The following is a 16,253-nucleotide window of genomic DNA, read 5'->3' on the forward strand; positions in this document are numbered from 1 at the left end:
ATTATTATTATTATTATTATTATTATTGTTATTGTAGCCTAATTGTTATTATTATTATCATTATTATTATTATTTTGCTGCTGTAGCTTCCTATACTAACCAGCATTTTGGTGATCGCTCTTTAACGACCTTTACAGTGCTAAACGACGCCCATTTAAAATAGGCTACCTAAGGTGTTTTTTGAGGTTTTTTTGTAGGAAGAGAAAATAACGCCAGACTCCATTCAGAAATCTGGCAAGTCAATGTAACCTTGCTTACTGACAAAGGTAGCCTAACTCGTGGAACATGACTTAAGACACTTTATGAATCATTAGGTTTCTTAGGTAAATTCGTCATCCATATAAGCCACCAAGCATCTCCCATTCCCATAAAATTTAAAGAACTGATTCGCCTGTTATTCCCACAATCTTCCAGCAGCCTACAATAGGCTACACCTTGTTAGGCGGTAGCAAACAGTGCAATCTGTCTAAATGATGAGATTTATTGAATTAAAGTAGGATTGCTAGGCGGATTAGATGCATGCCGAATATACCAGTGGACCCCTAAGATTTGTAAAAGGTGTTCTACCTGGTACACACGTTTGCCAGTAAACAAGGCAAAGTTAAACTACAAGATTTTCAATGGACTTCGGCGTGGCGCTCTACAAGACAGGTATCGGGGCTATAGGTCAAGGTAAAATCACAAGTCCACGTCGTCATAACATGTCCCAGCACCTTGTTATCTGATAGATATAAGCTATTGATTTAGAAGTTTTGTTAGTTAACTATGATATCAAGAAAAGATAGGCTACACTGTTAGAAGAGGGAGTAAGGAGACACCACATATCAGGTTCTGAAACACCATAAGCAGTGCAATGCAGCCATTGAAACACTGGAATTGGTGTTAGAGGGGTGCTCAAGTTGAAATATCAGAGTTTGGGAGCACTTTAAACACAACATTTTGGTTTTGAAACACAAAACGTGGCAAATCAATACTAAAGTGAGGGTTTCGGAGCTATACCCAATTTTAAGTGTTTTAATACACATGTATGCGTCTGTAGACACAAAGAGTGTTTTGAAAGTTTGAAAGTCAGTGTATAAAAGAGCATCTTTAACCCTATAGCAGTATACACCCATTCCTATTTTTTTATTTTTTTTTGCACTGCGGCTATCCATTTGTTTAGGATTTAGGTTTGTATTGAGGATTTTGCCTTTAACTGTTATAGATAGCTCAACCATTATAAATAGTTTCCTTTTTCAACTAAGCATATAAGCATTTATTGTTTGTTGCTGGTTTTCAACTGTTATTCAAATGAATAACAGTTGTATAGCTTTTCTGTTGTCTTTCAGAGTATCACCAACTTATGTTGCGACTCTGACATTTGTCTTCTTTCAAGTAACTTTTTGGCATTTTTGCCTTTATTGGACAGATCAAAGTAGAGAGAGACAGGAAAGACTGGGAGGACATGCAGCAAACATGTTGGACCAGATTCAAACCCAGGACATTGCATTTACACAGCACACACTTTAGACCACTGAGCCACTAGGATACACCTCATTTGTCTTATTTGTCTGTGGGAATTGGAAAATGGAAGATCTCAGGTGGGCAGAGCTAGCTTGAGGTGTGTTTGTTTTTCTGGCACTGTTCTGTTCTCTGCTTCCTGCTGTGCTGCTACGGAGGCTGAGCTTACCCACAGCTAAAGTTGGATCGGACAAACATGCTGCAATGGTACAGTAGGTTGCTGTGTACTGTTTTATTGCATTTTGTATGTGACTGTCTAAGATATCCACCTCAGTTTGCTAGTTATTTTTAACCTTAGCTTTGTTCTATCATGTTTGTGCTTTGCTAACAGCTAAATAGTAGTTTGCCAAATGTAGCCTCTGCTGGGTCTGTAGCCTACATTAGGCTAATGCTACAGCGGCTAGTGTCAGTAGCTAAATACATAGGCTACTGTTAGAACTTCAGTGTTTCAGCTTCTACTGTAATAGTTATCATGTATGTGCCTTTGCAGATTCAAGAAGAATAGAAGTGGATTCATAACTAACTGTGTGTGTGTGTGTGTGTGTGTGTGTGTGTGAGTGAGTGTGAGTGAGTGTGTCCATCATGTGTCCTCCTCAGCCACAGACCTCGACACTGTTGAATGAGGAGGTCAGAGCGGCATGATGCTCCACCAGGAGGAAACATCAACCCCACAAGATGCTTCAGTCGGCCCTATAACATATAGCCACAAATAGAACTGTATTGGCTGTGCACAATTTCTCTGATGCCCTCACTGCCCTTGCTTTCTCGTACTTCATTTTGTGGTAGTATCATGGTATCAGCAGTATCCCAAAATGTATACAGATACAACTACTGAATAATCCTAACCCTAACAGATAATATATGGATACTATGGATCAGTCCCTGTCCGTTCATCTGTCTGTCCGTCCATCTATTTGTCCATCACGCACAACATTTTGGATGCCACTGAACCAATGTTTATTAATTATTGCGTAATTGTCTATACAGTATACAATATAATTGTTACACAATATCTTTGACTTTACTTTTTACTTTTTACGAAACTTAGGGACATATGATGTATCTCATTGCTTCATGTGGGCATGGATGGCCTTACAATACGATATCTTGAATGCTGCTGATTGTTTATTGATGAAATAGGATTTGTTTGTGACTGCATTAATCATAAATGAAGCATAAATAAAAATGCCTGAAAAAGTTATCTTTTTCTGTCCTCATTTGTAGTAAAGCTATTTGACCTTATTGAACAATATTTGACAAATAGGTAAAATAGTTGGTTGATACACCATATGAGGGTGTATCGATATACGATTTATCGATTTACACAGCACGCACTTTAGACCACTGAGCCACTAGGACACCCCTCATTCGTCTTATTTGTCTATGTGAATTGGAAAATGTATTGAGGGTGTATCCATATGAAACCATATGAAACAATGTAAAACAGAGTTACTGCCAAAGATAAACACTAAAATGATGTTTGGAGTACATGAGAAAAGAGATTAAATATACCATAGTGGTGTCTGGAGTGCCATAAATTAATCATTCAAAACACCATAGTGGTGTTTGGATACCCTGACAGTCAGCTATTAAAACACCATAGTGGTGTTTTCAGTCCATTAAAATAAGGTATCAAAACATCAAAATGGTGTTTGGAATTGAGGGAAATAAGCTCTCAAAACACCTTACTAGGTTTTAGAGTTCCAGGTTTTACAGACCTCGAAACACTGTGCAGTCTTTCGAATCTCAGTAATCAGGGGTGTCTCCAATCCTTGGAAAAAAGAGTCTGAATCTCTGAAATATGTTTCAAACCACGTATCTCACTAGTGTATCCATGCTCCATATCAGGTTTGAAAACTGTGACCTGAGTGCTTCAAAGCGCCATTTTCTGATTACAAAGTGCTTTGACCGTCAAAATAAAAGCACAATACAAGGAATGGACAGGAATTAGATTGGAGGACAGAGGTGGAAAAGAGCAGCATTCATGTTAAAAAGAATTAAAAAAAGATAAAAAAATAGTGGGATTACCGTGAAATGAAAACCAAAATAAACAGTAAGGATAAAATAAAAGTAAAATCAAATTAAGATAAAAATTAAGATTACAAGATAAAAAGACGATAAAAAGATGATAAAATGACAACATCACATATAAGCACGTCTATAACAATGGGTTTTAAGAAGTGATTTAAAAGAAGTCACTGATTCTGCTAGCCTTATCTCCTCAAGCAAGTCGTTCCAAAGCCGAGGGGCCCTGACGGTAAAAGCACGGTCACCTTTAGTTTTAAGTCTAGACTTTGGAACGGCCAGAAGGGCCCTGCCTGAGGATCTAAGGCTGCGCACTGGCTCATATGGGGTCAACATGTCTGTTACATAGCTTGGAGACCCAAACGTGCTTTAAAAGTGATCAGTAAAATCTTAAAATCAATTCTAAACTGAACAAGGAGCCAATGGAGAGATGTCAGGATTTGGGTGATGTGATGTCATCTGTTAAAACCAGTAAGAAGCCTAGCTGCTGCATTCTGAACTAGTTGGAAGCGAGAGAGTGACTTGTGGTTTATTCCAGAAAGGAGGGAGTTACAGTAGTCCAGTCGAGAGAAGATTAGGGCATGGATGACTTTCTCAAGATGTCTGTATGAAAGCATTGGTTTACTTGGAGATGGTTTTCAGTTGTAGGACACAGGACTGTACTACTTGTTTTTACCTGTGGTTCAAAGCTTAGGCCAGAGTCAAATAGTGTACCTTGCGGTACACCACAGGTAATGTGAGCTGTGGAAAAAGTGTAGTTACCTATGGTGACCAAGAAGGTTCTTTCTAAAAGGTAGGAATAAAACCATGATGCCAACCCAGGTATTAAGACATGGCATGATCTACAGTGTCAAAGGCTTTGCTTAGGTTTTAGGATTAAAATTGCGCTTTCCCTATGTCAGCTGCTACAAGGAGGTTGTTGGTTACCTTAAGGAGGGCAGTTTCTGTACTATGTTAAGCTCTAAAACTAGACTGAAATTTCTCAAATATGTTATTATGACACATAAAAGCTAAAAGCTGGGTTAACACAACTTTCTCTAAAACCTTTGATAAAAATGGAAGCTTAGAAATTGGCCTAAAATTGCTAAGAACAGAGGGATCAAGGTTAGGTTTCTTTAAAAGAGGTTGGACCACAGCATGTTTAAAAACAGAAGGGAAAATGCCTTCTCTAGAGATCTATCAATAATCGATAAAGTACCCTTTTTAGCCTTCAAACCGGAAGTCATTGGCTCCACCTGTAAGCTAAAAACCTTTAAATACAGCTCACAAAGACATCGTTTCAATTTTGAAAATCACTAACTGTTACCATGAAGAGTCAGGCTATTGTAGTTATTACCAAATCAAATTCAAATGGGAGCAAATTCTTCATTACGACGGGGACTATTTTCGGTGCTACAGAACTACTTTCCTGAGATCGAAAACGTGTTTACGGTCGGATTAGGACAGGAATAGTTCACCCAAAAATCTAAATTCATTCATTATCTACTCAACCCCATGCCAGCTGAAACTTGGGTGAAGTTTGTTAGTCTATACAGCAGGCCCTGAGCTCCACAGCGGAACGGAATAGAAACCTTCTCCAAAACAATTGAAGTTGCTGGGTACCTGACTTGACTTGACTTCACGGTGAAAAAAATAACGAAAAATAACCATAAAATGGCTCCATGCAGCTTGTGCAGCATAATGCAAGTCTCTGGGAGCCAAACGATCCCAAAGTGTCTTGAAAAGACAGACATTTATGCCATTATTTTGCTGAAATCGCCACTCTAGCTGTTGAAAAGTTCAGAAAACTTGTTAGCGGACATAGAGTTAAAAACACAGCAGCAGACAAGTGTACTGTGATTAGTGGGAGGTTGAGATAAAACCACACTGAATATCAGACACACAGAAAACACAAAATCTGTAACAAATGTCTGGGTAGGGCAGCAGACATGAATGTTAAAATCACCTAAAATAAGAATTTTGGCATATTTTGACAAAATGAGATAGCATGGATAAAAGCATTGTTTGACATTGTCTTCCCTCCCCTTTGTTGGGGAGGGAAGACATTTATTATTTTGAGTTCTGAGTGGAAATTGTGTGTTGCTGCTGTTTTCCAGGCTGTGGATATAAATTAATTGGTTGGTCACCATATTGTTGTTTCAACCGACAGCTGATGCTTGAGCCAGTATTCTCTGCAGGTCCAAGTACTACAGGTATGTAAGAGACAAATTATATATAAGGTCCAAAATCGAAAGTTATCCTTTAAAAAGACAGCACCTTTTTACTGCAGCTGAGCAAGAGTTAATAACTGAAGGCTATGAGGAACATGTCTTATCTAAAAACATATCTTAAAACATCTTAACTATGAAATGAAACACAGCCAAAGCGTCTAAAATCAAACACTCCCAAAGCCTCTGAAATCAGAGAGGAATTGTGGCAAAAACACAGAAAATTGCAGATAAATTAAATATATAAGTAGGCTATTAACAATTGCATCTATAGCCCATTGCAGTTACCTAAATTCAAAAAAATAATTTTGGTCTGTTTACAGGGTTTATGTATTTCAATTGTATGAGAAATCCCCACTAAATGTAAATAAGTAATTCTAACCTAAATTAAATACATTTTATGAAAAATTGATTGAATCAATTTGAATGTATGAAATCATGTGCTCATGATGCCAATACATTTCAAATGTGTTAGTTTAATGAGTGTGTCAAAGTGAAATGATCAAACTGTAGGTTATCTGATTTATCTGACATCTGCTATTAGCCTTTATGCACGGTTTGTCCTTAGGGGCCTCTGCAGTCCAGTAGTTTTGCTGTGGTTTACTGACAGATGTGTTGCGGTTTCTGTCACCCTCTAGTGGTCGGAAAATCACTTAGTGCAGCTTTAAGCTTGCTTCAAGGAACAGAGAACAAGTTATCCACGTATGAGGAACGAGGCCCTGGGCTTTGTATGTTTGTGTACGACTTCATAGCTTGTCCTGGGGGGCGCTGCTGGGACAGGGGTACAGATGCTGCCGTAGAAAAGCCAAGATCTTCTCCCAAGAGTCTTCCTGAGCGTCTGCATGTGGTTTGGTCTCTCCTCCCCACAGCAACACCACTGCAATATGCACACACACACACACACACAGCTATATTTGAAAGGACATGCCATTATACACAGTCATTCCATAACCAATTAATACCTAACCCTAATCTTAAATATAAGCCCATCGCCAACATGACTTTCTCTGTTATGACCATTGAAATATCTCCAGTTTGTCGGATTTCGTACGATATGTAAGGCAGCTGAGTAAGGCAGTCCTCTCAATGGTTGAAGTAAGACACGTGCATAGACATGCATACCAGAGTTAGACTGATATGGGCTTTTGAAGTCTGATACTGATATTTACCTCCACCAAGGAGGTTAAGTTTCACCTTTGTTAGTTTCTCTGTCTGTCAGCAGGATATCTCAAAAACGTCCGAACGGATTTCCATGAAATATGGTGGGTAGGCCTTGGGCCAAGGAGTAATTGATTAGATTTTCTCAACCTGGAATTATCGCCATTTCCGTCTTTTCCACTCCACTAGTGTGAATTATGCTGCAAGAGCTGTATGGAGTCATTTTATGGATATTTTCTGTTCTTTTTCTGCTCTTTTCGGAACTCTAAATCAGTCCATAACGGCGACGATTTTTGGAGAGCGCTGCTACGTAGTTGTGCTTGGAAGCTCTGGGAGTGTTTTAGGGACTAACAAACTTCACGGGCATGGGTGTGAGAATTTAATTAATTGAATTAATAATTAATTGTTCAGCATTGGTGGAGGTTTGTGCTCTCTGTACCTTCTAGTTTTGTAGCGAAACTGCCAATAGCCAATGTGTTGTGCCGATACTCAATATTTTTAAATGTGATCTTTGTTTTTTTTATTCAGTGTTTCCCCCAATTTTATTCTTGTCAGGGTGGGAAAGCCATTTAGACCATCATGGGACACAAAAACGCTCCATTGAACCCCAAACTAATGAAATTCTTTTAGGGTTGGCAGGTCTTGATGGGTAAATTACTGCCTTTAAATTAATTAAGAATAAAAAAAAATGTAACAATCAAATCAATTTAAATATAATGCAAATAAATACAGATTACATTGCAGGTTTTACAATAGTGGTGTTTTTAATGTAGGAACGGCCGACAAATCAGAGGTGGACGACATTGACGGGGCAACATCCGATATTTAATAAAAAAGCTAATATCTGTCTAACCATATGCATATGTGCGCACATACACACACACAAACACACACATGCACCCACACCTGTTGGTACATGATCAGTGATAGAAGCTGGAGTCACTGATCATGCAACTTAAGCCAGGTGACTTAGTGCTTCCTAGGACTGTGTATGCAAGGTATTTGGTATTTCTTCACAGTGATAGGAGGACAAGGACACCCATGCACAGAAAGTCTTTCATAATCAGACAACTTTAACTGGGTGTCCCACCCCACAAAATAATTAAAAAGTATGTGAGTGTGTGTGTGTGTAGCATTTACCTTTCTGTTTTGTGTGGTACACTAAAAAATTACTGGCATTGGTGAGGGGTGTGTAGGGCGGCTCAATGAGATGTCCAGCATTGTGGTAAGTTACTGTGGTAAGCAGGTGCTCATTGCCCGCTGCACGCATCATCTTGGCTATCTGAGGGTCAAAGGTCAGAGGTCAGTTTTACTCAACCATCACAACTCATTACACCAAAATGAAGCCTGAATCTCTGAATCAAAACAGCACAAACTGAACCTGTGTCTATTATACTGGCTGGACCTGCAAAACCAGAGGTGCACAGGCCCAAAAACCCAATGAGGACTTAATGCAACGGGAGCTCGCACTCACAAATAGAAGAAAAAATTGCTCAAATCGGATGCTTTTATTCTACATCTGACCAATGAAGTGATGTGCTTAAGTGAACAACTGCAAAACCAAATTTAAAGTTTTCCTGTAAATAAATGGTCATTTTGCATTTATATTTGCTGTAGGACAGTATGTCAAAGTAAACCGATCAGCATCTCCTGTCTTACTCACATCCACTGACGCCCCCCAGGGAACAGTGATCTTTCCTGTCCTGTTCTCACACAAATGACCTGAGGGGCTCAGATAGTGTGAGCATAGCAGTGAAGTTTGCAGATGGCACTGCTCTGGTTGATACCTCCAACAGTGCAGCCCACTTTGAGGAGGAGCCAGAAAGGCTGCACCGCTGGTGTGAGGAGCACTTTCTCCAACTGAACGTGAGGAAGACAAAGGAGCTCCTCATTGATTTCAGGAGGAAGGCAGACCCTCTCCCACAGCTGATGATCAACAGAGAGCTTGTGGAGAGAGTAAGCAGCTTCATGTACCTCGGAACAATCCTTGACAGCGGACTAACCTTCAATGAAAACACAGTAGATTGTGAAGAAGTGCCAGCAGAGGACCTACCTCCTTTGGAGACTGAGGTGCCTGGATGTAGCCCCGGCAATCCTCTGCAGCTATTACACCTGCCACAGAGGGCCTCCTAACCTTTTAATGGCCTGGTATGGGGGACTCTCTGTGATCAACAAGAGCAAAGGGCGACCTCTCTGGGGGCCAAGTTTGTGAGCAGCAGTGCTCTGGTCTCCAAGGGCTGTACGACCAGCGAGCAGTGAAGAAGGCACACAACATTGCAAGGGATGCAACATACAATCTCAACAGCTGCTCTCAAATCCTGCCCTCTGGCAGGAGGTATGCAAACTAACAGGGCCAGCTTCATTCCCTCTACCATTCGCCTATTCACCTGCTGAATCCTTCTGTCCCCAGAAGGCCTGTTTTTATACTCCCCCCCGCACCCCAAAAGGTACTTTGTACTGAACAATGTGTGCTTTATATGTGCATATAAAGCACACATTGTTCAGTTCAAAGTGTGCTTTATATGTACATAGTCATCATTTTTTTTAAAACTGTATTTATTTATGTGATGTTATCTATGTCTTGTTAAAGTGTCGCTTGAAGATCTCTGCTTGACCGGAACAAATTGTCCACTCGTGGACAATAAAGGCAATCTATCTTTTTTCTCCAATTTGTGAGTGCAAGCTCTCTTTGCTGCATCTATTGCAATCAGGTGTGTGTGTGTGTATGTGTGTGTACTCACATCCTCAGCAGACTCCACTGCTGCCCAGCTCTGATCATCATCACCACAAACCAATAACAGCGGACACTTTATCCTCCCCACCTAGCAGAGTATTAACCATTAGGAACAACCCTTTTTTTTAAAGATTTTTTGTCATTTCTGCCTTACATAGTTTTTATTAAATGGAAGAGAGAGAGAGATATGGGGGGATGACATGTGACAAAGGTCCTGGGCTGGAGTTCAACCTAGGACATCATGGTTACATGGTATGCGCCTTAGACCACTGACCCACCAGAGCCCCTTTCACATATGCAGCCTGTTACGTAAATTTACCAGCACAGGGCTCCATGTGTCAGGTTCCGGTATCGAAATGCTGGTCAATCAGTTCCGCCAATTCCACTTCTGAAGACGTTGTAACATTACTGGTAAAGTTCCGACCATATGTGTGAACAATGCCAGAACATTACCGGCACAAGCATTCACAATGTTAGGACGCTCGGTTGTCGAACTGTAGGAGGGAAATACAAACCACTTGACAACGGGCTGTAACTTTACTTTTGTGACGCAACTGTCAAATTTGACAGATGTGGAAATACGAGAGATCCTCGGAGTCCGGGCAGACGAAGAGATTAGGTCGCTGTGTTCTCAAACTGCAGTGACTCCGGCAGTTAAACATAATTTGCGGGAAATGACAACAGTGGAATTTAATGGTATTGCCAGTATTGTGTGAATGGCAAAAAAACGGAAAGGCATTTCTTGTGTGAACAACGGAAACTGCTACCTATACCGGAAAAATTTAAATGGCAATTTTACGGGTTTCATGTGTGAAAGTGGCTCCGGACACCCCAAGGAACAACCATAATATGCGTTTTTTGGGGATTGACTGATATGGGTTTTCGTTTTTGAAGGCCAATACAGATATTCTTGGGTAGAAGTTGCTGATATTTTGTGCCGATATTCAAACTCTTTCAATCTGACCATATTCATACTAAAAGATCCCAGAAAATTCGAAGCATTCAGGTCCAGATTCACCAAGATTGTTTTACGAGGCCAATTTGCAAATTTTTTGAGCCTCAGTTGCTTGACCTAAGAGCATAGAGTTTTCGTCTTATTCACTATGACATTTATGCAAATCAAGTTGTGACGCAAACAAGTCCTTAAAAACAGCACTGTACAAGCATATAGTCCTTTCACCACCAACTGCAAGCACAAACCGCTTCAGATGTAAAACTAATCCGCCAAGGCTGGCACCCTTGTGTCCTAAAGCCCCTTTCTAATTTGAGCACCCTCTGATCTGGTCTGAGATTCTACGCTGCTGGTTTTCGTTCTAGCCATCTAATCACAGACTGATTTACATCTGTGACGCCAGGTGAATGCAATAAACTACAACTAACTAGCTGGTAGGATAGAAAACCAGCAGTTCTGTCTCGAGTACCAAAGTTGAATACCACTGTACTAATACATTGGGTGCAATCTCACATTGCATAGCCTCAGCTACAAATAACTCATTACATTACACTACACTAATTCAGCAGCGGTGGAAATTGTGGCATGTTGTTAATTGTTAGAAGACTGGTGTGCAGCTGACAACAGTTAATTTATGACCAAGGCACTGATATCTTGATAATTTGTGAGTTTTTGTACCCTGCCTGCAGTGGACTATCAGGCGTACTGCCTAAAGCCCATACATGAGTCACAAAATATGTTGCGGGAGTCATGAGTTTATGTTAAGATTGCAAGTTTTGTGACAAGGTCATTACTTAGCCTCAATCTTAAACTTAAACTTATTATTAAAAGACAGTAAGTGTTTTAAAGAAATCATTACAGCTACTAACGCACCACTGCACTAATGCACTACTAAACCACTGTATAAAACTTGCAGTTTATGTTCATGTGTTGAACCACAACAAAAAGCAGGATTACATCGAGATATTAACCTCCAATTCATTTTTGTGCTGTGCCGGGACTCTGATGTGGACTGGGCTAACTATCTGGGGTCCAAATTATAAATATCTCATAACACTGATCCCAACTGTATCATAATTTTTTCATCATTTATTTTTAACATAAACATTCGTTTCTATCGATATGTCTGTTTCATAATGATATTTTACACTGTAGCCTACATGTTCACCTCAGCCCCTTTAGTGAATCTGGACCTCTGAGTTTCCCACTGAATTTTACTGATCAGTTCTACAATAAATATGTAATCAAGTAATCAAACAAACGGCATCATATCAGATGTGGATGATGAGGACAATATTAATTAACCTAATATATCAGTCTAATTCTAGTGATAAGAGTACATATACTTACATCCACTTTCTTGCTGGGGTCAGAGGGGATCGGTAGAATCAAGTCACGCCATATCACACGGTTCTGCTCATCCACACGTACCTTGTGATCATTCCTGACAAGACAAGCAGTTGTTCCTGTTACTCCTACTATAAAATGCTGTGTACTGTATTTATGTTACCACAAAGAAGGACACCTACTTGTTGACGTGCTGAAACCCATCAAAGACAGACTTGCTGACTAAAACAGTGTGGCTGCCGCTGATACCAACACAGCAACGAGGCTGGAACAACACACAATGATACACTATAAGTCAGTGGTTCTCCACCATGTGCCAGCAAGGCCCAAGAGAGTCTGCAGGTTTTCATCCCAACCAAACACTACAGCCACTGATTTCACTGACTAGTTCCTCTTCTGTGGTTGAAGGTGTGTTAGTGGAATCAGCAGCTGTAATGTTTGGTTCAATTGAACTCTCCGCCCTCCATGGTACAAAGGTCCAAGGTCAAACAAAAGAACATCTCCAGGATATTTTCAGTTACTTACACTGATTAAGTTGCTACAAGCTGCCATAGTGAGGGTCACTGCTGTGCCGAGGGAAAGACCACAAATCCCAACTCTGTCCTTGATCACTTGCGGATGCTCCTGGATAATAGTAAATGCTTTCTGTAGGGAAGTAGATAATGGTGATGACAGGGAAGGAAACAAAACATTAAATCATCATCTGCAGGTTTCATGAAGCCAAATATAAAACTCTTTAAGATCTTTTTAATGCTACCTGGAATTGTATTTGAGTCCTAAAACTATAAATGACCCTTCATAGGTAGCATTAAAAAGGTCTTATATATTTAAGACAAAGGACACTCATATTGTATTAATCCTGTTCTGTATTAATATAACAGTGAATCCACACAAAAAGGGTTAGCATTTGCAACGTGTTTCAAGGTTGGCACTCTTCCTTCTTGATGCTGCCTGAAGAAGAGCGCCAAGCATGAAACGCGTGAGAAGGTGGAAAATTAAGAGGAAAAAAAACAACACACACCTCAAAATAGCTTAACCCTATATCTGTCCCGAGCTCATTGGGGGAAAAATACTCCAGCGCCATAGAAACATAACCATGGGATGCCAGCAAGGCAGCACGATACTCTACCAGCCCTCCGCCCCCTCCCCACAAATCCAACAGCCCAGGGAAGGGTCCTGGACCTGAGGCAAGGCAGAAGAGGACACTGTAAGCTTACTCTGAAAAAACAAATCATACCAAAATAAACCAGGGTTCCTACCATGATCCTGATGTAAAATTCCATGACTGCTCCACAACTTTCCATAACTATGTCAAAGCGCTTCCATGACCTAAAAATGTTCTTCCTTCCTGGTCAGTGAATGTTGTTTATCTAAAGGAGTGAACAGTCTGGTTTCCGTTGGCCTGAAAACCCACTAATGCAATGAATGTGTGAAACAAACTATAAAATACATTCTTTAAGTTCCTTTAAAGTGACCCATTTGCAAAATTCCCTGATATTCCCTGACTTCCCCTGGAAAATATATCAAATTCCCTGACTTTTTGGAATATACATCTGAAAGTTCTCTAAATTTTTGACTTTTTGGCATAGAACGAAGCACAACCTGATTTCCTAAAATCAGTGAACTGCCCCCTTTCAGGAATTAACGATTGTATAAAAAAAAGTCAATGGACAAACTTATACACCACTGCCTCCTCAATCAAGAGCATTTTCAGAATTTTATCCACATTTACAGTTAAATATTTTTATACAACCATCCATTTCTTAAAGGGGACACTTTACAGATTTACTAAATCATCGTTGTGCTTTGTTACAAAAAAAACGATGGCCCTTTTGATGCTTTGCTAGTCTACCAACTGAAAACCCTGTTGAGCTCTCTGAAATTAAGTGAAGGCGTGAAAGAGTGGAACCGTGTCTTTTTTAAATTATCGAACGCATTAATTGATTGGCATATTTGAACATCAAAGGGAACGTTCGATATTGGCTATCCTATTGTATTGCCTATTTGTATTGCCTATTCACTCAGTTTAACTGAGTGAACAGGCATCAAACTACGTCAAAAGATGTAGTTTGATGACGTTGTGAAGTAGCGTGGGATCATGGGAGTTTTTTTACAGGGACAGCCTCAGTGACAGAACGCGCAGCAAACGGGAATGAATAATCGTGATCCATCACGGGTGAGCAATAAAAACAATAGAAAAAAAAAAAAAACAACAACTTGCTAGTTGGCTGACTTCCTTCCTCACTCTCTGACGTATCATCTGGTGTTTCCCGTGTTTCCCCGGAAGTTAGGGGGTAAAGGGGATATGACGCCATTGACAGGCGACCAAATGAAACGCATGGTTACCTTGAATAAAATTACGGATTTCTCTGGGTTTGAACATATAACAACAAATATTCAAATTGTAATTTTTGGTCAGTGTCGCAGCCCTAGTACCTCGGGGTATAAAGAGGGTCCCTCTGACTCCTCTCTCTCTGATGTCTATCCTCTGGATGCCTGGTGCCATGTACCATCTCTCTGTGACTACTGAGGCCATGGGAAGACGCTCCCTGCAGCCCTCAATGACATGTTCTCTGTACACAGAGATTAACACCACCATGGGGGTGCGGATATCCATCTTCCTCAGCCTGAAAAGGCAGAGCATGGAGTTTCTTTTTAACCATCGCAGTATGCAACCTTCAACAATCCAGATTACTTTTCATCAGTGTTCCCTCCAGTCCTGTGCCATTCCAACCAAATACTACAGCAGCTGATGTCACTGGTTAGTTCCTCCCTCTCTGGCTGAAGTTGTATTAGTCAGTGAAATCAGCTGCTGCAGTATTTTGTGGGAATGAAACACTTGCAGAACCTTGCCTAATCATCTAGTGTGAGCTTATTTATGACAGAGACAAAAATGTGAAATACGTTGTTGTGTGCGTGATGCGATGCATTTAAAAACCGTCCTGTGTGTTCGCAGCCTCAGAGGGAACTGTTAATGTGTTACCTGAGGCCTGTCCGGCTGCCTGGGACAGGGCGCATACTCCACAGCAAACCCATGGTTTCTTTTCCTGTGTACGTTCCTCCAATACTCATATCCTCAGAAACTACAAAAGCAATAAAATCTTGACTTAGAACAACAGTTTGTATAGTTTGGTAACAAGTACACTTACACCAACAAAAGACAAACAAAAGTAGACTATAGAATGTATGCTTGATTTTCAAGCTGGCTTCACACACTAGAGATTAATTTAAAGCTGCTGTAGGTAAGTTTGGGAGGAAAGAGATCAAATCTCCGGAAATTCAAACAGACACAAGGAATGACACGCCTCCCACTCCTTCTAGTGAGTGACAGGACGGAGTCGTGTCTTCTGCCTCAGACTTCTCATTGGTCGGATGAGTTTCCACACATTTCACATTCAAATGAGAACAGGAGAGGAATGGGGCTACCACCATTTCTGAGATTCTGACATTATCCTGCTCATCTTTGATTTATTTTTATTACTTCTAAATAAATTAAGAATTAAATGAATCCATAAAAGTTACCTACTGCAGCTTTAAATGTACCTAAATATCCTGCAAGCATGTCCTTTAACCACAGCCATCAAATCAGCTCTAAGGATTTTTGTTTGAAACCATCACTTAAGCAATTTGGGCTTGAGCAATGTTTCCTGAGGGCAAAAAAGATTTCAATTAGATCCAGAAAGATTTTACTTGTTGAAGAGGAACCAAACCTACCAGTCACTGTGCCTCTATCATCACTGACATAGTGGCCATAGGCCTCCCAGTAATCCTTGTCCTCAGACTGGTGAAGGGAGTGCAGTGTTACCGGAAGTCCTGGAGGCAGATTCTCCACCATCACCTTGAACTTGTTATCCACAAGACCCCGTGTGGGGAAAACAGAGAGAATTGGAGTGACAGTCCCAGACATAGTCGATGATGGTCTGTGGAGAATTGCAAATGAATGATTTGCAAGGGATACAGTTTAATTAGTGAATATATATTAGAGGACACAATAATGGACAGATAAGAGCAAGCGCCTTTCACTATATATTTTTTTTTACACTGTATATAGTATTAGGCTACCAGTAGCAAATTCACACCATGTAGAGAAAGCAAAATTCAAAAATCTGGCCTCTTCTATTCACTTTCTACTTCAGTTAAAAAAATCCTATTCGATTACCAAAATGACTTTTGACAACCCCTGGAGGACTTGTCTGGACTTGTTGCATCCAGCCATTGGTTTTACTTGTAGGTGGACAGAGCAACAACATAAACAATAGCAATGTAACAGCAAGAGAGTGAGAGTTTCCAGTCAGGAAGAAGCAGGAAGAAGTCAATAATTAGGACATTG

At 40.3% G+C, this 16,253-nt stretch overlaps 1 protein-coding gene across 1 annotated transcript; it reads right to left on the bottom strand.

Annotated features, from left to right (window-relative positions):
- Positions 1 to 6,478: 6,478 nt before the first annotated feature.
- On the bottom strand, positions 6,479 to 15,830 carry LOC139640700 (peroxisomal succinyl-coenzyme A thioesterase-like). Its single transcript, XM_071514888.1, has 10 exons — positions 15,638 to 15,830; positions 14,907 to 15,006; positions 14,360 to 14,550; positions 12,945 to 13,105; positions 12,449 to 12,568; positions 12,106 to 12,188; positions 11,927 to 12,020; positions 9,632 to 9,712; positions 8,031 to 8,172; positions 6,479 to 6,609 (listed from the first exon to the last, which is right to left on the bottom strand). The coding sequence occupies exons 1-10, from the start codon at positions 15,828 to 15,830 to the stop codon at positions 6,479 to 6,481; spliced, it is 1,296 nt and encodes a 431-aa protein (XP_071370989.1).
- Positions 15,831 to 16,253: the final 423 nt, after the last annotated feature.

Source organism: Centroberyx affinis, unplaced genomic scaffold, assembly GCF_046629955.1.
Source record: "Centroberyx affinis isolate AG114_WGS23_722 - 3 ecotype Tasmania unplaced genomic scaffold, CSIRO-AGI_Caff_v1 ptg010258l_1, whole genome shotgun sequence".
Lineage (NCBI taxonomy): Eukaryota > Metazoa > Chordata > Actinopteri > Beryciformes > Berycidae > Centroberyx > Centroberyx affinis.

Bases quoted from the DNA above. Each gene is read 5' to 3' on its own strand.
- LOC139640700 (XM_071514888.1), bottom strand. From the start codon at position 15,830: ATGTCTGGGACTGTCACTCCAATTCTCTCTGTTTTCCCCACACGGGGT. The intron at 13,106-14,359 runs GTACTAGGGCTG...GCCTTGCCTCAG, and splicing joins GACCCTCTTTATACCCCGAG to GTCCAGGACCCTTCCCTGGG. The intron at 12,189-12,448 runs GTAAGTAACTGA...GTGTTGTTCCAG, and splicing joins CTTGTAGCAACTTAATCAGT to CCTCGTTGCTGTGTTGGTAT.